Source organism: Plecotus auritus (genome assembly GCF_963455305.1).
Source record: "Plecotus auritus genome assembly, chromosome: 5".
Lineage (NCBI taxonomy): Eukaryota > Metazoa > Chordata > Mammalia > Chiroptera > Vespertilionidae > Plecotus > Plecotus auritus.
The window spans coordinates 9,644,852-9,667,411 of record NC_137776.1 but is presented as its reverse complement, the minus strand read 5'-3'; the positions used below and the strand labels follow the sequence as shown (position 1 = coordinate 9,667,411).

General features: G+C 46.9%; 1 protein-coding gene across 11 annotated transcripts in view; it reads right to left on the bottom strand.

Moving 5' to 3' along the window:
• SPATS2L (spermatogenesis associated serine rich 2 like) overlaps positions 1–22,560 on the bottom strand; it is a 145,789-nt gene that overhangs the window by 58,278 nt on the left and 64,951 nt on the right. For 9 of the 11 annotated variants that reach the window (XM_080670618.1, XM_080670626.1, XM_080670623.1 and 6 more), the window contains one exon: positions 13,310–13,370. In XM_080670618.1, the coding sequence (XP_080526744.1) occupies positions 13,310–13,348 (39 nt within the window). In that variant the 5' untranslated portion in view covers positions 13,349–13,370. Of the gene's footprint in view, positions 1–13,309; positions 13,371–21,592; positions 21,728–21,836; positions 22,162–22,560 lie in introns of those variants that run through there. The other 2 variants (XM_080670621.1, XM_080670622.1) reach the window with 2 other exon arrangements.

The window sequence follows — 22,560 nt, the reverse complement described above, 5'->3', positions numbered from 1 at the left end:
AATGTGAAGAAAGGGGGAGAAGACAGGAGGTAAATTATGCAGCTAAGTCTCAGAGGAAATGCAAAGAAAAGAAAGGGAAAGGAAAGAAAAGGAAAGAAAAAGATACCAAAATCCACGTGGAAAGCAAGCTTTGGAAAGGAGGAGGAGATGGGGGGTGGTTCTCAGAGTTCTGAGAAAGGAGGAGAAGAGAAAAAGGAAGAGCGAACATACAGTCACACTTTGAGACTGTGGAGAGGAACTTTAAGCCAACTATTTCCTCTGGGTGAGCGTTTTTAGGTTCCGCTTAGGGCTAAAACAGTGGCAAAAGGTTGAGAGCGGCTCTCTGGGACTGTGGTAGGAAATGGCCTGGATGAGTGGAAGGACGCTGAGCAGGACGAAGGCCCACTAGCACTGACAGCACAGGGCTGTCACGGAGCCAGTCGGCATGGCTTTCCCTAGCGATTCTCAGTAAGCGAGGAGCAGGAGCAAAGCAAAGGAAGGACCCCAGGTTACAACATGAGCATCACGGCGGTGGAGCCTAGGGCTTCGCGACGGGGGGGGGGGGGGGGGGGGGGGGGGGGGGCTGAGAATCATCCAGGTGGCCACTCAAGGCACCTGTGGTCTGTGACGGGGATGGTGGGCGGGAGACCAGCGATGAGAGGTTCTTTGGAGAACAAACAGCAGATGTTAAAGAGAGCGAGGGGAGGAGGGAGGGCGATGACAAGAGGATGTGGCCAGGAAGGGGATGCGAGACGTTGCCAATCCTTGGTTCTGGTTCCGCCTCTGGTAAACATCAAGCCAACAAACCCAGCCTTTCACGTTCTTCCAGGAAATGAAGTGTGCCCCAGAACTCCATGTTGTATGTAGTAGACACGGCTCTTGGGCAGTTTTTCATAAGCTGCGCTTCCCAGGCTTGCCCGGGTCCAGCCCCTCTGCGTGAGTCCTGCTGAAGCGCGATCCTGCCAACAAGGCGGTGCAGCAGAGGTGGCCGATCGGAGCCGAGGACCGGGGGCTGCCTGCCTGGGCTGGACCCCGCACATCCATGAAAGGAGTCTGAGCTGGCATGAGCACTTCTGGGAGCCACATCCATGACTGCCTCCCAGGGAGCTTACTTTCCGGCTAACACGCCCCGAGTTGTTCTGTGACAAGTGTACCCCGTCTCACACTTGTGCAGTGACTAGAATGTGCAGACTCGGCTCGAAGCTGAGCTGTGGGCGGCGGCAGATACAATCCTGACCTGCTTTAGAACTGACAGTCTAGAGCAGGGGCAGGGAACCTTTTATTTCTGCCAAGGGAGGGCCATCTGGATATTTATAACATAATTTGCTTAATATAATTCACTTAATATAAATGTATGTTGCTAAAAAACTAAAGCTCCTAGATTTATTGAATTTGGAGTCCCATCTGTGGTTACCTTGGCGGGGCCAGACCAAATGATTTCTTGGGCCTTACATGGCCCACGGGCCGGACATTCCCCACCCCTGGTCTAGAAAGACTGATGCTTGGTGAGCGTTCCAGAAGGAAAGTAAAGATGGTCTGGGTGCTGTGACAGGGGGACCTAACCCAATCCAGACAGTCAGGGAAGTCCCCTCCCAGGCCTGGTGCTCATTTAAACTGAGGAGGAGGGGTAAGCAAGACTGAGACAGGAGAGGGGGACTGGAGAGGAGGTGGAGGGTCCCAGGAAGGATACACACATCTACTTATGGACAGGACCAAGGGATAGAAGCACGTTCAAAGGAATGAAGCCCCAGGCTCGATGGAGCGTCATGAAATCTTACAGGGAAGGCGATGTCAGATGCAGCTGGATCAATGAAGCATGGTGCAAATGTGGGCAAGGCCCTGCTGGCTATCTTAGAACCTGGAGCCTTATTCTAAGGGCGAGCCAGTGAAGGCTTTCCTCAGAGAAGTGTGACATTCCCGCATTTGAGAAGGGCACTGTGGTTTCCATGTGGATGACTTGGAGGAGAGCAAATGGATGGAGCTAGGATTCTAGAGCAGATTCCAGAGGAGAAGGTGGACCAAGATGGGGCAGGGTAGAGAATGACTCACAAATTACTGGGGAGGAAGTGAATGGCTTGTGTTTGACTACAGGCGAGGACGGAGGAAGACAGGGACTCTGGATAGCTCCCAGGTTTGTGGCGGGAACATTGTTTACCTGGACAGTGGTGTCATTTCCAGAGAAAAAGGGTAATGAGCACCACGCACGAAGGGAGGTGCACATGTCCAGGTGTCTAGGAAGCCATCGAATCTTGGAATCTGAGCTCCAAGCACGACCTGAGCCAGGGACACAGGTTTGGGCATCAAACAGTGGTTCTCAGCCCTGGCTGCAAACTGGAGTAACCTGGTGAGTTTTAAAAATATACCCAAACCTGGGTCCCGCCTCAAACAATTAAATCTGGGCCTGGACATGGATTATCTTTTAAGTGTTCCTAATGTGCATCAGAATTGAGAACCACGATGGAGAGACATGAGGGAAGTCACGGACAGGCGAGGGGCAGTGCGGAAGGAAGAGAGGTGGCATGGGACAGACCTCTTTTTGGTTATAACCACTCGCCACCAACTAATTTACCTGAGCGCACCATCTGCTCATCCACATCTTTCATTATTTATGCATGACTTCAAAAATATCAGTTCTTGTTTACAACAGTTTTACCTCGTGAGAGGTTATTCCAGTTATCTACTGCTGAGTAACAAGTCACCCCACAACTTTGTGGCTTAAAACAGCAATCCCTCCCCTAGTCTTCGATGTTTCTGTGGGTCAGGAATTCGAGAGGAGTTTGCTGAGTGGCTCTGCCTTGGGGTCTCTCACCTGGGCAGGTGGAGGGGCTGGTAAGGATGGGGAGAGGGATGCTGGTGCAGCTGGAGATCGGCTGGGCCTCTCTCTCCATGTCGTCTCAGGTCTTCTTGGGTGGCCTCTCCCCAGGGGCTGGTCTGGGCTTCCTCACAGCATGGCGGCCTTAGAGCAGATTGTGCACGGGGCAGCCCAGAGCTGCAGCCATCGTGCCAACCAGTGAGGAAGAAGCCAGTCATCTGGCTTCATAAGCCACACAGGGCCACCTCCTTCCTGCTATCCTGGCCACCTAGTTCCAAAAGCCCACCCAGTTCCCAATCAAGGGAAGGGGCCTACCCCACCTGCTGATGGGGATACTGCTGTGGCCACTGGAGAACACAGTCTCCCTCAAAGGGTTAAAAACAACCACCACCTAGATTTCTTCCCATCAACTCTGGGTCTAGACTTTGTCAATTCACTGAACTTTTGAAAAATAAAAATAATTTAACAGTTGTTGTAACACTAAATGAAAATCGATAGCATCAAAAAGTCGTATAGCCCTAACCGGTTTGGCTCAGTGGATAGAGCGTCGGCCTGCGGACTCAAGGGTCCCGGGTTCGATTCCGGTCAAGGGCATGTACCTTGGTTGCGGGCACATCCCCAGTGGGGAGTGTGCAAGAGGCAGCTGATCGATGTTTCTCTCTCATCGATGTTTCTAACTCTCTGTCCCTCTCCCTTCCTCTCTGTGAAAAATCAATAAAATATATATATTTTTTAAAAAGTCGTATAACGTCTTTAATTCCTAAAAACTTGACATGTAAAGCAAGAGATACATACTCAAATGGACTTTTCTCCTATCTAAAAACATCACAAAATTAAAGTCTGATAACCAAAGTATCTTAAATCTTGTATTTTAAGATTTGTCTATGATAAATTTTTCATAGCAGAATTCTTACCTTTAATCTGACACTTGCAGGACACACACACACACACACACACACACACACACACGCACACGCACACGCACACGCACGCATGTGCATATATCTCAAAAGGTTGCTATTAGTAGCAGTTGCCCCTTCTAATCTCTTTTGAAACAAGCAACGGGCTTCATGCACATTTCATCTCACCCATCTGGCATGCACGCAATCCTGCCTGTTTTCTATAATTGTGTTTGATTCTTCCTATTTCCCCGGAACTACTAGTTAGACTTGCACATAATTTAGGGCAGCGTGAGCCCCTGAGGCCACTGGAAGTCTGTTTCCAGCCAGCCTGTTACACCCACACAGTTTAGGACCTCGGTAAATACCTTCTCTGATGAAATCCATATTTGAATTTATTCGTCAAGACACAAAAGGCGACATTATTTTTACCAGACACTTATTTTGGGTATTTTAATCAGAATGGAAAAGTAAGAGAGTTTTAATTTATCTTCTGCTTCTAACTTAAGACTATCCCGTAAAAACCTCTTCTTTGGAATTTAAGGCCTCTGCTTGGCTGGGGCGAGGGTAATTACCGACATCCACTCTCCCTGTGGCTGTTTTTTCCTCATCCATGCACAGGACTTTTCAGATAAACAGTCCCATGAAAGTGTAAGTCGCTAATACCTGCTAATCAATGCAAGAGTAAAGGAGTTAATTACCCTTTAGTCGATGCCAGAATGAAGGAGTTAAGTTAATCTCCCAATTACATCAACCTTGGCTATTTCCTCACCTTGGCATGCAGGAAGGGGACTATGTGAATACCACGGAAACTAGGCACACACTCCCTTTTTTGGGGAAGTGTATTTGTTCACCCACATACCTTTTTTATTTTAATAGGATTTACCAATTAAAAAAAAGGCATGCTAGCACGGCCGGCATGGCTCAGTGGTTGAGTATCCACCTAGGAACCAGGTTACGGTTCAATTCCTGGTCAGGGCACAGGTCCCGGTTGCAGGTTCGGTCCCAGTGGGGACATGCAGGAGGCAGCCAATTAATGATTCTCTCATCATCATCATCATCATCATCATCATCATCATCTCTCTCTCTCTCTCTCTCTCTCTCTCTCTCACTCTCTCACTCTCCCTGCCTCTCTGGAATCAATAAAAATATATATTTTTAAAAAACGAGACTCCTAGCTCATCGTTTGCCCTGGAAGTTGAGAAGACGCCCCTCTACCAGTGTCAGCATGGCTCAGCTCATTAAAGGGAAAGGAAGGTCTAACAGGGGTCCTCAAACTACGGCCCGCGGGCCACATGCGGCCCGCCGAGGACATTTATCCGGCCTGCCGGGTGCCGCTGCCTGTCCTGCTTAGCAGCCGACTCGTCCCGGGCCCGCAGTGCGCATAGGAATTTGTTCATAGTTTTTTTTTTTAAAACTATAGTCCGGCCCTCCAACGGTCTGAGGGACAGTGAACTGGCCCCCTGTTTAAAAAGTTTGAGGACCCCTGGTCTACAGTTTGTATTTAATTTACTAATTACTTTAGAACAGTGGTTCTCAAACTTTTTATTAATGCCTTTCAATAAAATATAAATCACTTACATGTTTGAATTCCCAAACAGGTATTTCAATTTCCTTTCTAAAGAAAACATCTCATTGCCCCTTCATGTTGTGTGGCTACGGACACCTCCCTCTATGGAAAGCCCAGGGCACCGACAGCCCCGCTGTCACCCTGTGGGCCACCGGTGCCTCGGTACCCATGCCACCCCCCTCAAGGACGCCCCAGCCGACACCTGGGGTGATGGGGTGCTAGGGAAAGCTCCTGTGTGGGGGATGCAGGCAGCTCCGGCCCAAGGACTCCCCAGCAGCCTGCAGAAACTTTCTTAGAACCACGCTGCCAGTTGAGACTGCCTCCCCCACTTTCCTCTCTTCTCCCTTTTCCTGCAAAGACGCAAGGCCTGCATGGAGGTCTGCAGACTCACCCTACCTGCTCGTGCTTCCTTCCTCTCATTTTCTCTTTTGAAAGCACTCAGCTGCTCCCTCTGACCCCAAAATCTGTTCCTCATCTAGCCTGATCTTGGCGTCTTGGACCTTTCTTCAAATGAACACAAATATGCTTCTTCCACAAATATGCTTGTCCCAAGCCATCCTAACGCACGCCCCACTTCCTCTTCCTGTGGTCCTAATAGCTGAGAGTCACCAGTATAAAATCTTGGCTCAATCATTTACCTACATATTAATTAGTAAGTATTTGGGGACATGAAGTCTATGATATTACTGTTACAGGAGCTATGGAGTACACAAATAAATTAAGACGTCCATTTGTTTTATAAGGAGCTTGTAATCAAGTTGTGGAGAAATCGCTCACAGAGAAGAAGTGGTTTCAATGATAATCCCACAGTCAGGATACGTCCAAGTGCCGCATCCATCCCTTCCGCTATCTGCCGATCTCATCTACCTGGACAGGTTTTTAGTGCTCAAGGTCAGGAGAGAAGAAACCACTGCGGTCTTCTCATATTTTCATCTGTGAAAATGGGATAATTTAATGTGAAGGACCATCATGAGAGATAACTAGGATGCTGGTGAAATACCCATAAATCCCAAGGGGTGGCCAACAGAGGTAACTCTTTTCCTGCCGCCAAGGTTTCAATTTTGGATGCGCTCCTGTATTCCTTAGCATTAACCATCGCTGTTACATGTGTATCTCAGCCACAGCGCAGGAGGGCTACCGTGAGAGGCTGGAAGGGGAGGGGGCAGGAGAAGCAGGGCAGAAACACGGTGAATCTCATCGTCCAGCTGCGAGAAAGCGAGGCAATGCTAATCCCGAGATAGTGGGTTTCTTCTCATCCCCTGAAACGGATGCTGACATTTCCACTCATTCATTCAGTACCTTCAGACTCCTTGTCAAGTCTCTTTCTCTTCCAGTTGCCGAGCAACAAAAACAGCAAGCTCTGTACATAAGCATCAGGCAATGCCTGTTGTCAGACGTCTCTCCCGTCTGCAAAAGGGAAGCTTAACGGCCCTTTCCTAGGAGAAGGTGGTGACAAGAACCTGTCCGCCGGGAAACCGGAAAGCTGTGTGTGGCTGGGTGGTCTTGCTGTTGGAACTTCAGTTTTGGGCTGCATTGACTTAAACACCCCTAAAAACCCATGAAGGTAAAATGTGCCCCCAACGCTTGCCCATCTGGTCTTTTGAAACAACTGTGTGTCATTAGAACTTGTCCCGAGGCCCATGAAACGGGTTCTCTGTTCAGTGGAGTTAGTATTTCAAGGCGGACGATGACAGGATGGCGGGTCTCTTCTGTACTTTCTCGGGTGCTGCTGAAATCTCTTTAACCAGACGCTTGGGTTTTCCTGGCCAGACCCCACCCACAGGAAGAAGGGAGACGGGAACTACATTTGGGTGCTTGTGAGACAGACCGAGGCGGTTCCAGGAAAAGAGTGAAATGGCACACAGGCCCCCTGCTGTGGACGGAGGCGGACACCGCCTGTCCCTGCCATTGGCAGAAATGCCGAGGTGACCCCTCCCTGTTCCCACTGCGGACAAGAGGCTCTCCCCTCCTTTGGCTTCCTCCTGCATTGTTTTAATGACTCTGTGTGATTACTGCTTACAGCCCCGTTTACCTCTGCAACGTGAACGGCCATAAAAGCTGCTCCCAGCAAGGGGCACGGCTCCGCGAGGCTATTCTAGACCGAGCTGTTCCTCATTCCCATGGCATGTCTTCTGGTCCGAGGCTCAGCAATCGTTTGAGAGAGTTTGAGAGAGCAGAGTCCAGTTTCGTGTTCTTTTTCTTTTTGCTTCACCTCCCTGCCCCCCTCCACCGGCTCCCACCCCACGCCAAGCCCCCACTACGCTGTCATCTGTGGTCACGGTTCTTTTTCTTACTGGGTTTTTTTATTTTGTTTTCTTTCTAATCTCAGTTCCATGTGAATACATATTTTGAGTTCTACACAAAAATGCTAACTAGAGCTCCTTTTCCGTTTTTAAATTGTACAATAAACAGATGAGTTCCTCCCGATCCTGCAGAGTTGATATGATTAGGAGCTCATAAAGCAGCTCCACATTTATTACTGCATTTGATGAGTTTGTTGAGTAGGTGTTATTATTATTATACCCAATCTACAGAGGAGAAAACTGAGGCCCGTACAAGGTAAGTGACTTGCTCCAGGCCGCTCAACTAATAATTGGGGAACTAATATCTCTGCTTCTGTCTCCGAACTGCATGCTTTCCCCACGACTTGCCCTCCCTGGAGCTCACTTCCCAAGTGTTCTGGGTTCTCTAGGGTGATTTAGGGTTTAGTTCTCAGTCCATAGCTGGACACTCAGGAATATTAACCCCATTTTACACACAAGGAGCCCCTCTACTTTTCATCACCAAATCTTATTGCTGGTTTGTGTTCTATTTAAACTGATTTATAATAACGCTTGAAAATACCTAACTAAAATTTTTACTTTCTCCATGCTAGTTCCAGGAATCCTTTCATACTCAGCTGAGAATTACATCTAAAATTTTATAAATCAGTTTGGCTTGGTACCCTAGTGTTCCATATGAGAAGTAATGAAATAGTGACTGAGTCCTATTCTTAGCTTCTCTATGATTTTCCAATGTTGAATTTCATTAAAAATTTGTCATTTAGAAAAGAGCTGTAAAAGTGAGTATGCCCTAAATATAAGATCCCTCATTAGCCCAAATATTTGGTTCTGGTATCTCTCCTTAACAAAATGACACATGAGGACTCCTTCCTCCTTTCCTTCCTTCCTTCCTTCCTTCCTTCCTTCCTTCCTTCCTTCCTTCCTTCCTTCCTTCCTTTCTCCCTCCCTCCCTCCCTCCCTCCCTCCCTCCCTCCCTCCCTCCCTCCCTCCCTTTCTCCCTCTCTCCCTCCCTCTCTCCCTTGCAGGTTTTTCTTTAAATTTTTTGTCATAGTGGGATATGACTAGTTACACACCAAAAGACATCACTTGTTATCATGAAACCTACGTGAGAACAACCGCATTTGGTAAGCCTCTCATAAACATGCTGCTTTTTTGACAGAATCACCTAGGTAACCCTTGTTTCTGTTTCTAGAAGCAATTTAAAACTTGCTTTACTAATAGCAAAGGGAGGACTGAAATGAGATGACATTGCCATTAACCTGTATCTCCATTTTCAGGAAGGCTTGCGATTTCACAAATAGTGTGAGTGAGAAATGCCTCTCTCAAGAACTTAGCTATTCAAGCAGGCATGTCCGTTCATTTGTTACCCATTCATCTCTCTGCTTCTAACTGGGGGTCACCTGGATGAAAGGCCCCGTTCCTGCCCCAGAGCACATCATCTTCCCTGAGGAGACAGACAGCTAACAATCACAGCAAGGAGTGCTGTCTGCAGGCAGAATGCAGAAACCCCACTGGAGCCAAAAGAAGGGTAGAAGCGCAGATAATTCAGGTGAGGCGGGAGGATGGAGAAAGGAGGGATCTGAAAGGTGCAGGGAAGGGAGGGGAGGGAGGGCTAGCCCGTGAGGAGGATACCCGAGAGAGAAAACTGCCTTTGCCAAGTCCTGGAGGTCGGGAGGCAGCTGCAGGGCAGGGCGTGGAGAAGCGGCAATAGATAAAGGTGTAAAAAGATGGGGGTCGGATCACACAGGAGACTGATCGCCCACATCACACCAAGGAGACTGAACTCTGACCCCAACAATATTTCCAATTTACATCCTTACAGTTACCATCCAATAATATTGAGATATTTTAAAATAAAACAGTCACAGAGTATCAACTGTAAATGTCAGCTGTCTTGGATATTAAACCTCGAGTTATTAGTTTCTCCTCTGAATTAAAAGCTGCCTGAGGACAGGAATTATTTCCTCATCAAAGCACCCACACCTTTTCAACTCGTCCGACAGTGGGTCCACTAGGGATAACTGATGGGTCATCCCATTGCAAGGCCTTTACCGAGTATTTCCTTTCCCACAGCGCTCGACTGGACATTGTATAAGAACTCTACCTGGATCTGTTCTCAGATCTCGCAAAGCTTCTACTTCAAGACTTAAGACATAACAGTTGTTATTATTCTTAATTTTCCGAACTAAAATGTCACTGCTCTGTGTGACAGATTGAGAAACAAAGTAATCATAAAAAGGCCATAAAAGCTAATAACTGAAGGAAATAAATGTACTGAAAATAAATCAATGTAAAATTATGAATGATCAGAATCTTCAGTTGTTTATTATGATTTATTTTATTGAGCTGAGAAGTCTATTAACCTTTTGACCCAGGAAGACGAAATTTACTAACCGAGCTAGAGGGGCAGTGCTGCCCTGGTCACGTGGACGGATAATATTTACAACTTAAATAGCACCCTGTTTCAAAATGATACCAACCTTTCGGTCAGCTTCCGAAGTGGGACAGCGGGAACACCACCGACTGACTGCTCACCTTCCTGTGCGTATGTGACACGGAGCACGACAGGAAGGTAATGGGGTGCGAGCACGACAGGAAGGTAATGGGGTGCCGAAAGCAATGCACGAGTGTTTACACCGCGCCTCGGAGGCGCGTGCCCGCAGACCAGCCATCCTCCCCTCATTGGCTCGATGCCACCTTTGTTCTGAGCAGGACCCCCTCTGACTGCCGAGACTACCGCACTGGTCTGCCCGGTAGTTGTAATGTGCAGGGAATCAATTGCTGAGACGCCGATGTTCCAAGTGCTTTTCCTCCCCGCAGCCCACCTGCAGAAGCCGCTCCACCCACCGGTCAGCAGACGTTAGGAAAAGGGGGTCTGGGCCCAGAGTGTCAAACTGGGGGCGATACCGTCTCCCCCGAGTATAGGACTGTCGGTCAGGAGGAACCTGAAGCCATGATATAAAAGGGGCGCATCTTCTGCCACTGCGCGCTCAGTGGTCCACAAGTAAACACGCAGAGCATGTTACGGAATACAACGGATAAAAGACACGCACCCACGTTTAAGGTAACACATCCGACTCCAACGAAATTGTATGTTGGTGCAAGTTGGTTTTGACCATGTCCGCCGAGATTTGGGGTGACAAGTGTGTTCTGACTTTGAGGCTCACCTCAAGCCTCTGTGACCTCCCCAAACAGGAAACCCACTTACTGTGAAGATTTAGAAAACATGCCGCAGAGCCGCCGACAGAGCGTTTAGCTGAGCCAGCATGAGCTTTTAGAAAATCTCACTCCGAGTCCCTTCTACTTGCAACCTTCCAACAGCTGCTTCTGCCCTTCGAATAAAGCCCTTCGTGGCTGTGTCTCAGGCTCTGAACTCAGTGAAGCCTGCGGGGTCCTTCTAAGAATAATGCCTTAAAATTCGCGAAATAAAGTACATCCGATTACAAAGGAAACCCCTCCTGCTGCAGTAAAGTTAAAATACTAATGAAAAAACAAATTTATGCTGCGGTAATATGTCCACATCCAATAACACGGTGAAGTGCAGGCTCCATAACCACAGTGATGGTGAAGTGGTGATGCACTAACGGTCCTCAGGAGATCTGCTGCAAATGTAACTGGCTGTGAAGACACCTCTGATTTCCAGCTGCGAGAGTCACAGGGACTCCTGCCACTACTGGGGCTATATTTTTCCTTTGCCTATGTTCCTGATTGAAGGAAATGCTAAATTTCATTTAGGTGTTAGTGAAGATGAAAAGGTATTTCTTCCCATCAAAGTTCACAGAACCTGAATTCCACCCACGGATCCATTAGCGGTCCAGGAGCACAATAAGGAGCCAATATTCTCCCAGCACTGGCTCCTGCCTCCCTCTCTCACCTCACCTCGCCTCACCTCACCTCACCTCACCTCATCGCATCTCACCTCATCTCATCTCACCATCCCTTCTGCCTACCATACGGTGGCCACACCAACCACTTGCTCTTCAAACACATTCAGCTTAGTCCACCTGCCCATCTGTCTTGGTTTTTCTACCTGGGACGCTCTGCCCTTGGATCTGTGCATGGTTTCTTTCCTGTTGTCCTTATCTCAGCTCAACAATCACCTCCTCCAAGAGGGCTGCCCCGACCAACACCATCTAAAGTGGCCACCCTTCCCCATCGTCCGCCACCCTGCTTTCCTCATGGTAGTTATCACTATCGGAAATGACTGTGTTCATACATGTTCTTGTGCTTATTCTCTGTTTCCCTCCATAAAAAGTGAACTCCACGGAAGCAGGGACTCATCTCCATGCTCAGTGCCATGTCCCAGCATCGAGGACGGTGTCTGGCACAAAGTGGGGGTCTGATGCAACTTTGCTAAGTGAAAGGAAAAATAGTAAGAACCCCACAACTGTCACTCCTCTCATCCTTCACTGTGTGCTTTAGGTGCTGTTGGGGCACAAAGAGATGAAAGACAAACTCCTACCCTTAAGTAGTTTACAGACCAGTGGAGGCGGGAAATGGCCACCTGGAAGGCAGAGAGAGTTCCCGCCCACACTGTCTCTCTCTGCTGCATGACCAGGGGCAAATCTCTTCTAGGGCCTCCGTCCCCTGATGAGCGGGTTCTGTATGGTCTTATATGGTCTATGGTTGATGATCATTAAGAGCTAACAGTGCACAGTAGCCTATGTGGCAAGTGAGGGGTTGTGACTGGTGACCCTAAGTGGAAGACAGTTCACAGAGGAGGTCAAGACTTGGCAGGACTCTGAAATGTAATCAGCCTCCAACAAATGAGGAGGGGTGCCGGGAACCAATTCCAGCATGTAATAATTACAAGAGTTTTACCAAATGTTGGTGAAGCTTGGGCGGCTCAACAAGGGTGAGCCACATATGTAGTTTACCTGTTGGAATGGCTAAACAGCACTTCCCCCAAACCTGAATAGTATAATCGCTTGCTGCCAGACAGCTCAGGGCATTTTATTGCCTCCTGTTGGCCAAACACCTGAATAGCTGTAGGCTATTCCCCAAACTGACAATGCTTCTGTACCCTACCCTTTGAAGTGTATTATCTCCACCTTGCCTTAGGACAAATTGTGTTAAATAAATAGCATGGGGTCCTTAGACAAAGAAGTAGTCTTTAGTTCCTTTAGCTGAAGATCCTCTGACCCCCAATGCCTTTCAAAATTATCTTTCATCTTTGGACTCCTTCTTGAATCTACGCATCAGCCCCTTTCTCCTGATTGCTGAACCCTTTGTAAGGCTGGGAAAAGAACCCCGGCAGAGGGGGAATGTTGGTCATGAAGTCTCAGTGTTGAAAAACTTCACAGGCTACACACACAGCACAACCCCTAGGTGAGGCTTGGGATAACTCTACACGAGACCATTTCTGAAGATGCAGCATAGTACTCCAGCTCTTAGAGGCAACCAGAATGATGGTTAAGAGAATGGACTGTGGAGCGGCACCACCTGAGTTCAAGTCCCAGCTCTGTCGATGACTACCTATGTGAATTTAGACAAATTACTTCTCTGTGTCTCAGTCCCTCCTCTGTGAAATAAGAATAATAACAGTATTAACTTTATGGAGTTATGGTCAAGCTTAAATGAGAAAATGAATTAATATGCTTACCAAAAATTCAGTAAATGGGACTTAGGATTCTGTTGGTTTCCTAGTGTGTCAAACTTATTAAATATCACGCCCCCCAAAACCATTTTCCCTTCTTCCATTGCAATTGAAGTTGCACCAGCTAGAGACTATGTCATCCAGTGTGGAGCTTCTGCAACTTGATCTTACCTTCTCCTTGACATTCACATGAGGATTGAGTTCAGCCATCTTGGTTCCAGTGGAATGAGCCCTGTAAAGCAGGGGAAAAAAGATTAACTTTAAAGTTTTAAAATTGATTTCCCAATATGTTATTTTTATGCTTTCTTCCAACCTAGTAAACAACTTCACTGACATAATCATAAATACCATTTGGAATGTAAAAATACTTTCAAGCGAAGCACTTGTCTTATATATGTTCTAAAAGCATGTTACGATAACTCTAGAAGACAACGCACAATATTTTATTCATACCGTATTGACGTGAAAAATGACAAAGACAGGTGGCTATGCACCCAAACTGAGTTTCTTCTTATTATGCAAAAGAAAGGTGGTCAGAGCAGTGAGAGGAGGAAAGGTGCACCTACATTAACTACGCATTGTCATTACAACCCTTACTGTCCCAAAGCTCTTATCAGCATAGAGGTAATATGACAAACATTTATTGAGTCTTTCCTGCATGTATTTACCTCATGCACTCGAGGAAGAAACAGGAGAAATGATTCCAGATTCAAATATAAGAAACAATGCATAGACTAGATTTAAAACGTGCTTTTTCACTTACCAACATATCATGAACATCCATACCTTTACCATATTTTTAAAAAATATATATTTTTATTGATTTCAGAGAGAGATAGAAACATCAGTGATGAGAGAGAATCATTGTTCAGCTGCCTCCTGCATGCTCTCCACTGGGGATTGAGCCTGCAACCCAAGCATGTGCTCTTGGCCGGAATCAAACCTGGGACCCTTCAGTCTGCAGGTGGACACTCTACCCCCTGAGCCAAACTGGCTAGGACTACTATATTTTTAATGACCATAAATTCGTGCTCTTGAGTTTCAAATGGATCCTTACAACTGCCCATAATCCTTCTGTTTCCCTAACTCTTAGTTTCCTGCCTTGGGTGTCCAATCTTTTCTGGGAAATGGCCCGTGCTGAGATGTCTATTCTTAACATTGAGCTCGGGTGTTCTCTTCCCTTCTCATCTGCTCTAAGTCGTTCACTGTTATTATGGAAGCTAGATCTTAGGTCTTTAAGAGTTTCAATCTCTTTTTGAAACAGAATATAAATGACTTAAAATGAGTGAACATATTGGTTCAGATTAGCAGCTCGACAGGCTAAGATATCAATACACCACCTACTTGCATATTTATGTTTTTTGTAAATCAAGAACCACTGAAACGCTTTTCTATATTCTTTTTGACTTTTGACAAAGAGTGTATCTAGAGTTGGTACATTTTAGGGATAACTTGCAAAAATTCTTGGATTTCTCCCTATTCCTTCGCTCCTTTTTAATCCTCACCGGAGACATATTTATTGATTTTAGAGAGAAGAAAGGAGAGAGAAACATCCATGTGAAAGAGAAACATCAATCGGTTGCACCTCATCCGCGGACTGAACCCACGACCTGGGCATGTACCCTGACCAGGAATCAAACTGGCGGCCTTTTGGTGCACTGGATGGCGCTTCAACCAATTGAGCCACACCGACCAGGGCCTCATAATTTTCTTTTAAAACTGGATCTTAAACAAACTATAAATTCCGATTCATTACCTTTTGTTGATTTTAGGATGAAAGCTTCGCAATATATCATCTTAACACTAGTAACACTCAAATAGGAATCCTTACAGGTATACTATTACATATTACCCACTATTAGAAGCAGTAGGATTTTCTTTTTATAATTTCCACATGCTAGAGCCACTGACAGACATACACGTGGGCACGGTGGCCGGAGAGACCTTCACGCCCGATCCGCATTAAGGCAGCTCCTTCCCATACGCTCTGCTAAGGGTGCCCATCCCATTCAACACACCTCCCATGTCAACAACTCCCAAATGGTACATTTCCTATCCTCTGACTTGACATATGGGAGGAAGTAAATAACACGAGCTGGCAAGGAAGAGTGGAATTTCATCCTCATTTATTCCTGCCCCTGAGAGTTACTAGTAAAAGTCAACAGGATTATTTTCTGATTATCTGTCACCGTGAACAGAGAGGCTATGAGGCACAGGGACAAAGAACCAGGTGTTTCTGTTTATAAGCCACACATGAAAGGCGAAACCTCCGGTCAGTCACCACCCTGCCCACAAGTCGGCCTGCAGCCGTGCTGTCTGATGACATCTGGGTGGTTGATTTGCTTCTTCACACGGGAGTTTAGGCACCCTGTGTACTAGTACGCTGTATATGTTGGGTGTTTTTCTGTGTATTATAGGGTATGTGGGTGTGACAGAGAATAAAGATGGGGGAGGAAGGGAGAGAGGGATGGAAGGAGGGAGGGAGCAAATGAAAGAGAGATACCTATGACCTATAAAGGTTTGAAGGTGATGGCTGGATTTGGCGCTATCTCTTAGGATGGATCTGTGAGCCACATTCCTTTCATTAGCCTGGATTGGCTAAATCTCCTGGAGACATCGAATCTTGCCATTATAGGTCTGGGAGAACCGAGAGAAGTTTTGTGGGTTTTGGTTTGTTTGTTTTTTGCTTTGATGTCTAGGATTTGGGTGTGCAGCGTTTTCTAAAGCCAGAGTGTTTTAATCCACAGAGGAATCCGGGAGGAATGTCTGAGATCTGAGGACGTGGAGGGACTGAATGGTGAGCTATAGTCATAGGGCAAAACAATGTATGTACACATATATTATTCATAGGAATATACACATGTTCCCTTGGCAATTCTCTTTCTCTTTAACCTCAACGTCTGACTCAGGGAAAGCTCTTTTTTTGGCACTGATACCAGTAAGATTAATTACAACATTATTTTTTTGTGTGTGGAAGGAAAATGCTGGCTATGAGGGTAGGATGAGGCTATTACAGGGAAGATAAGATAAAAAATAATTATCGGGAGCTGTTCTTTGCTCATTTTACTCCCTTAAATGTTCTTCTCCCGCGTGGAGGACTGCTTCTCCAGGCCCCGCCTCCCCATGACCTCCAATGCCCTCTGCAGTCCAGCCTTCCTGCAGGCAGGGACACAGAGGCCTGGGAAATCCGCTCCAGCTGTGGACACGAGGTGAAGGATTTTAACGTAAACAAAACATACATTGGGTTTGCCTTAAAGAATTAGGAATTTAAGTGACCAGACAGTCCAGTTGGGTGCTACTGGTCAGGACAAATGCTAGGGAAACTATGGCACAGGAGAGGTTGGTCTGCAGTGTGCTGAAGGGGCTCGCTGGGGTCTGTGGCCCTGTGTGGGCGCTAGCCCCTCAAGAACACTCCAAAGTGCCCCTCACACCAGCACAGCGCTGCGTGCTCCTTGCGCCTCGTGACAACAAACCTGTGTGTGAACTGTGCTGTGCCCTTCGGATTCAGTTGTCTACCATGAGCTATATCGGGACAGTCAGATCAACTCAGTCTGAATCTTCACGGTTAGACAGTTAGGGAACTCTGCCTCTCGGGAACGTATTGTCACCCCTTCCAAACGGACAGGCCCGAAGTTCAGCAACCTGAAAGCCCAGTCCTCAGGCGCAGAAACCTGTGAACCCCAGAAACCTGTAAGGCTGTGAGTGACAGACGTTCGGGCCTAACAGACTCCTGTTCCCTCCCATCGTGCTTGGTCACCACAGGGGACAGAGTGTCACTCCTGGACGTGAGTGATGCCCATATCCCAACAGAGCTGGATCGCGAGAGCTGCACATCCCCCACAAGAAGGGCCTCTGCCTTCTCGGGAAAGAACATGGTTTCTAATTCCCATTATCACTTAAAACTGTTCTTGGAACCAACCAGTTACTGAGGCCCAACTATTCAAAGCCATGATACATGTTCCAGGCACATAAAAAAATCAATATACAATTAAATAACCAGAAATGTAAGTCCTGATACTCATGCAACATTTCAGTAGCTTAGGTATTATTTGAAATATTTTCCCTCTAAATTATACTTTATTTTTCAGTAATAACATTACCAACATATATAGCTGTCATCTAAGATATATACATACATATATATGTATATATATCCTAGAGAAAAATAAAGATCAAGAAAATTGTTGACTGAAATTTTATTTATGAAATAACAGATTAATCTCTTCTCTCTAGATATATATCTTCCATCATCAAAAACTTATTAGAAAAAAAATCAATTCCAAAGAAAAGAATTTCACCATTTATCACCGATATATCATCTATACACTTCTCCAGTGGAAAATTAATACAGCACAAATACGGTTGCCACCAATCACTTCATGCTCAAAGTTATGCAAACTGAGCTACTCATTATGCAAAGAACTTACTTAATATGCATTAATGCCAGTCATAAAATCTATTAGTCTATGACAAAGAAAAATATTCTTTATAAAAACTAAAACTGAATAATACCAATTCTGGCGAATATGTTTGTTTCAGCATTTCTAATGAAGACAATTCAGTGAGGTGTTATATATGTGACAATCTGATTAACAGTTTAAAAAAACATATAAATTGATATTTCTCATGCAATCACTTAAATATAAAAAAGTTAAAACAATGTACTGAAATGCCAAATTGCTTGATGACTTCCCAATGACTGTTTTTCCTCGAGTTTTATTATGCAGGTAGTGATAAAGTTTCGCTTTTGTTTCTCTGGAACCTATTACTGCTCTTAGATTCACTTTCCTGTTCTCAGGTATTACATCACTTTTCTTTAATTGAATTATGAAACCAGAGGAAATACACAAGAAAACATTTTAAAATAATGATTTAAAATAGCAATTGCCAAACGTATGGAGCACTTATAATGTGCCAGGCAACTGGGGTAGCAAAAAGCTGAAAATTCAACTTAAAAAAATAGAAGGTGTGGGTGTTGTCTCCCATGCACTAGGCTATTTCTCTGTGTGGACGAAAAAGAGACCACATACTAAACCTGACAGGCTCGGGCAGGGGCGGTGGGGGGTGGCGGGGGGTGGGGGGAGAGGGGCGGGTTGGGGGGGAGCCTGGTGAGCCTTACAAACTCCGAGACCAAAGGTTACCGCATAGGCTGGCCTGAACATAACATTCCTAACCAAAAGCGGGCCATGTCCCAGGCCTGTAGCTTCCCCGACAAAGGCCAAGTTTTACATTAAGTGAGCCTGCCTGTGGTCTCCCGCGTGTAAGATAACATCACCTTTGGAATGCCCTAGTAATCCCCTGTTCCAGACCCCTCAGGGCACACCTACTGCACCCAGAGCCTGGACCTCACTGTTATCTTGTTCCCGAATTCCACCTCTACGTGCTGTAAACGTTAATTGCTAACTACCCTGTAGCCACCCAGGTAGAAGACCTATCTGTGTGTCTCCCGGGTTTCCTCTTCGTCCACTCCTGGAGATTTCCACGCTTTGCTTTCTCCCACCTCCCCAATCCACCACCCATCGATTTCCTCCCTCCCTCCTATGTCTCTTCCTTTGATTCTGATGTAGAAAGGAAGCAGCCATTCTCTGGACGGAGCGTTTTTTTCAAGCCCTTGAGATTTTGCTTCCCGGCAATTGTTGTCAGTTTGGCTCAAATAAACTCAAACAGACTCTCTTCGGGTTTGGCTGTTTTTTATGCTGACACCTGTACAATCACCTTGAAACTGGCCAAGGACTGAATGTCCTGTCACCTCGCACCGCCGTGGGTGCTTGCGTGCCAGCTGAGACAGAAAGCGTCCTTCTGTAAAACTGGGGCTTTGTCTAAATTTAACATCAAGTAGGTTTTCTGTTGCTTAACTTTTTCATTGCCTAATCTCTCTCCTATTTGACCCCCTCCTTCCCTTCCCCTCAACGCCTTTGCTGTCCCTTGTCTGGTCTTTGAAGTCCTGAAGTCTCATGTTCCAAGAGCTCCAGCTCACTCTTCTGGGGCTGAGTCCCCGTTTTAATAAAAGTTCCTGTGCCGTGCCTGCCTGCTCCGTAGAGGGAAGTTGCTTTCATTATCAGGAATGAGGACACATAAACCATGAAACACACAGCATGATGACTGAAATACGATTTTCACATAAAGATATCTACCTAAACTTTTTTGTTTATTTGGGGAGTGGGCGGGGGGCGGGGGGTGGGGAGGAGAATCTCAAGGTTGCATATTTATTCAAAGACACTTCAATGCACCAAACCCACTGTTAGAACAACTTCACGGAAAAGCATTTTAAGGGCAAATGTCAGACAAAAATTTCCCATTTGAAAGCCCTGGCTCTGCCTCTTTAGAAAAGAAGGGTTAGCGTTTGGATTGGAAATGTCACTGCCTACTAAGTCCTTTGTGGAGGGGAGAAAGAAAATGGAATGTTTTATTTAAACAGGTCATTAACAGTCAATACTGGTCTGAAAAGGCCTGCTTCCAGGGCCAGATAAAAGCTCCCAATCACTAAGAATATCACTGGAGCACATCTAGGGCAAGACGTGCTGATGCGGCTTCAGACCTTTCTGGGAGCAAGTCCTCACGCACAGCTCTAAGTGCGGGGCGGGAGGCGCAGCCCTCGGACGGCACGCCCTTGTGTGCGCCCACACCGAGGCCGAGAGCAGCTCGGAGCACACCGGGGCAGGCCCGCTTTGAATTTTCCATCTTAGTGCTGCCAAGTGCGTATGAATGAAGATTAACCATTTTTGCATAAAGTGACAAACTGGCTCCCCACGGCAGCAGAATGCAAATGGGAGCGAAAGAGCAAAGGACAGCGAAAATAAATGCACGGATCTCACACCGCGTGCAGAGGGGCGGGCGGGCGGAGGCTCCATTCGCATTCTTCCACAGCATGATTTTTCTATTTAATTTGAAATTATTTTATTTTGTAGGTCTCTGATGGTTTGAGAATATAAATAAATGTCTTTTTTTTTTTTTTTTAAGTGACCTGACGCTGACTCTGCTTCTGATGGCCGGGCTTTCAAGCAAACACGTGTTTCCATAGAGATGGGGGCGACCCGGGCCTGGGGCAAGTAGCCACTTGTATCAGCAATTCAATTATGTGCAGTTCTTTCAAGATGCTATGATGTCAGCTCAAGTCTCTAAGGCATGGCTGTGCTTAGACATGTCTCGGGAAAGGTGAAGTGGCCACGTTGGGAGGTTCAGGAGAATAAATCCCACCCTCTCCAAGCAACCATAACAGGCAGGCAGACCCCCACCCGCCGAGCAAATCCCAAGTCCCATGGGGGTCCAGACAAAAGACCAAGCACAGTTCTCCTTGCATCTCACCACAAAGTCCCCAGACGCTGAAGAAGGGATATCACGCCCCTTCCTTCCCCTCCCCCAGCTCCCCAGCTAGCTCGGGCCGTTCCTACAGAAAGGGCAGTGATTTTTCCTCTGATTTGACATTCAGTTACCGAACACCCACAATGGGCCAGGCTCTCCGGGAGTTCTGGCAATGGTTACAAAATAACACTTACTGAGCTCTGACTGTATACCCGTACTGCTCGGAGCCCTGTCCATGTAATAACTCATTTAATTCTCCTCATCACCCTAGGAAGCTCGTTACCTCATTTTATAGAAAAAGAAACAGGAGCACAGGTAGCTGAGTACTTCCCCAAGTCCCACGGCTAGAAAGATGCTAAGGTGAGGACTGAGCTGGTCCTCCCGGTCCAGGGCTCTTGCCCCCAAGGAGCTCCTATGTCGCATGGAGACAGATATGTACAGAAAAGCACAGAAGGGACTGAGGAAACGAGAGCTGGAATTGACCTGGCTCAAGGTTCTGGACAGAGCCACACGGGGCTGTGATTTGCCCAACTTGCAAGTCTCATCACAGAGACCTGGTACAGCCCAGGGCTAGAGGCAGGCTCGCGGGGGTAGGGGGTCGGGGAGGGGGGAGAGCTGTCTGCTTTAAAAAACGTTTTGTAGCACCTTTTTAAGGATAACACTGCACATTCATCTCCAAAGAAAACATGCATTGTGGTTCTGCAGTGGATCTCTGGACTGGCCAGGAACAATCCTGAGAGAACCTGGTAAACAGAGGTGACAGGTTCAGAGCCAGCTCTGGGGAAGGTGGCTCGTTTGCTATGGAATAAACACGTGCTGGAGAAAGCCCTCATCTCTTCACAGCATATTCTGGCTTCAACAAGCTCCCAGCATTCCTAATTCATTAAGCCAGGAGTCTCCTGGTAAGCATTTAATGATTTTCTCAAAGCAGCAGAGCGGGCCGGGTTCTTCCTGCTTCCTTGAAATGCCACGGGCGCTGCTGAATGCAAACAGTGTATGATGTACTAATTCACCCGGTGCAAGAAATACTAGGGGATGAGGCAGAGCCTGGGCATCCAGCGACAGAGAACTCGGCAGCCAGCCCCCGCCTGCCTCTTGCTCACCCCTTACTGTGCCGCCTAAGATTTCCCAACAAAATCAACTTCAACTCACTGTTTAAGGTTTCCTGAAGCTCCAACTCAGAGTTCTCAGTGCACGGCCCGGCCACTGGCTTTCCCAACAGGAAAATAAGCCTTGTCCCCCAACTGGCCTCCTTTATCAACCTGCCTTTACGGTGACCAGTAAGTCATCTTAGAAGTGACGCAAACTGAGTCAGGCACCTGGATGGGTGGCAGGATCCTGGGTGTGGCTGAGCAACCAGCTGCTGGCCTCAGCCACCTGAGGCTCAGGGACTCACCTGAAGGGAAACCGCTCGCTTCCTTTTTGTAAAAGTGCCAGTGCTTCTGTCTGCAGGCCCGTCAGTGAATGCCCAGTTCTGCTTCTTCTCTTGGGAGAGCCACGGTTTTAAGAGTGAGTTTGCAACCTTTCCATCGACTGCCCCAGAGGCCGAGATAGTGCAGGCTGGGACTGCAGTCACCCTTCCAAAGGTCACTTTCTGAGTGTGGTCTTGGCCGAGGGCGTGTAATCTTCCGGTGACACCAGTACAGGCATCGCAATCAACTAGCAAACATTCCGAGCACGGCACCCCGAGGCTCGCTCTTCCGAAACCTGTTCCTGTCTGGACTTCCCTGGAAGTATCCGCTGGCTGACTTTGCACTAAATGGGTAATGTCCTACCATGTCCAGGGCTGTATACATTGTGTTAGGGATCGTGCTCTCACTCAAAGGAATGAAGTTCTCATGGTGAAATGTCCAGTGTCTGCCACTGAACAGCTAGTGTGAGGAGCATGGGGGTGGGATAACGATTGAGGGGTGGAATGTCGGCAAGTTAGACCTATATATGTCACTTGTGTTCTGGTTTGATGTTTTAAAAACTAACATGGAAGTTCAACATGTTCTCAGGCGGTATTTCTCTGTAGGGCCAGGGCTCCCTTAGTCCCCATCTCACTAACCACTTACGGGCAAAGTCAGCCAGGAAGTCCCTATAGCATCCGTTTTCATTAAGGTGCCTCTTTCAAAAGC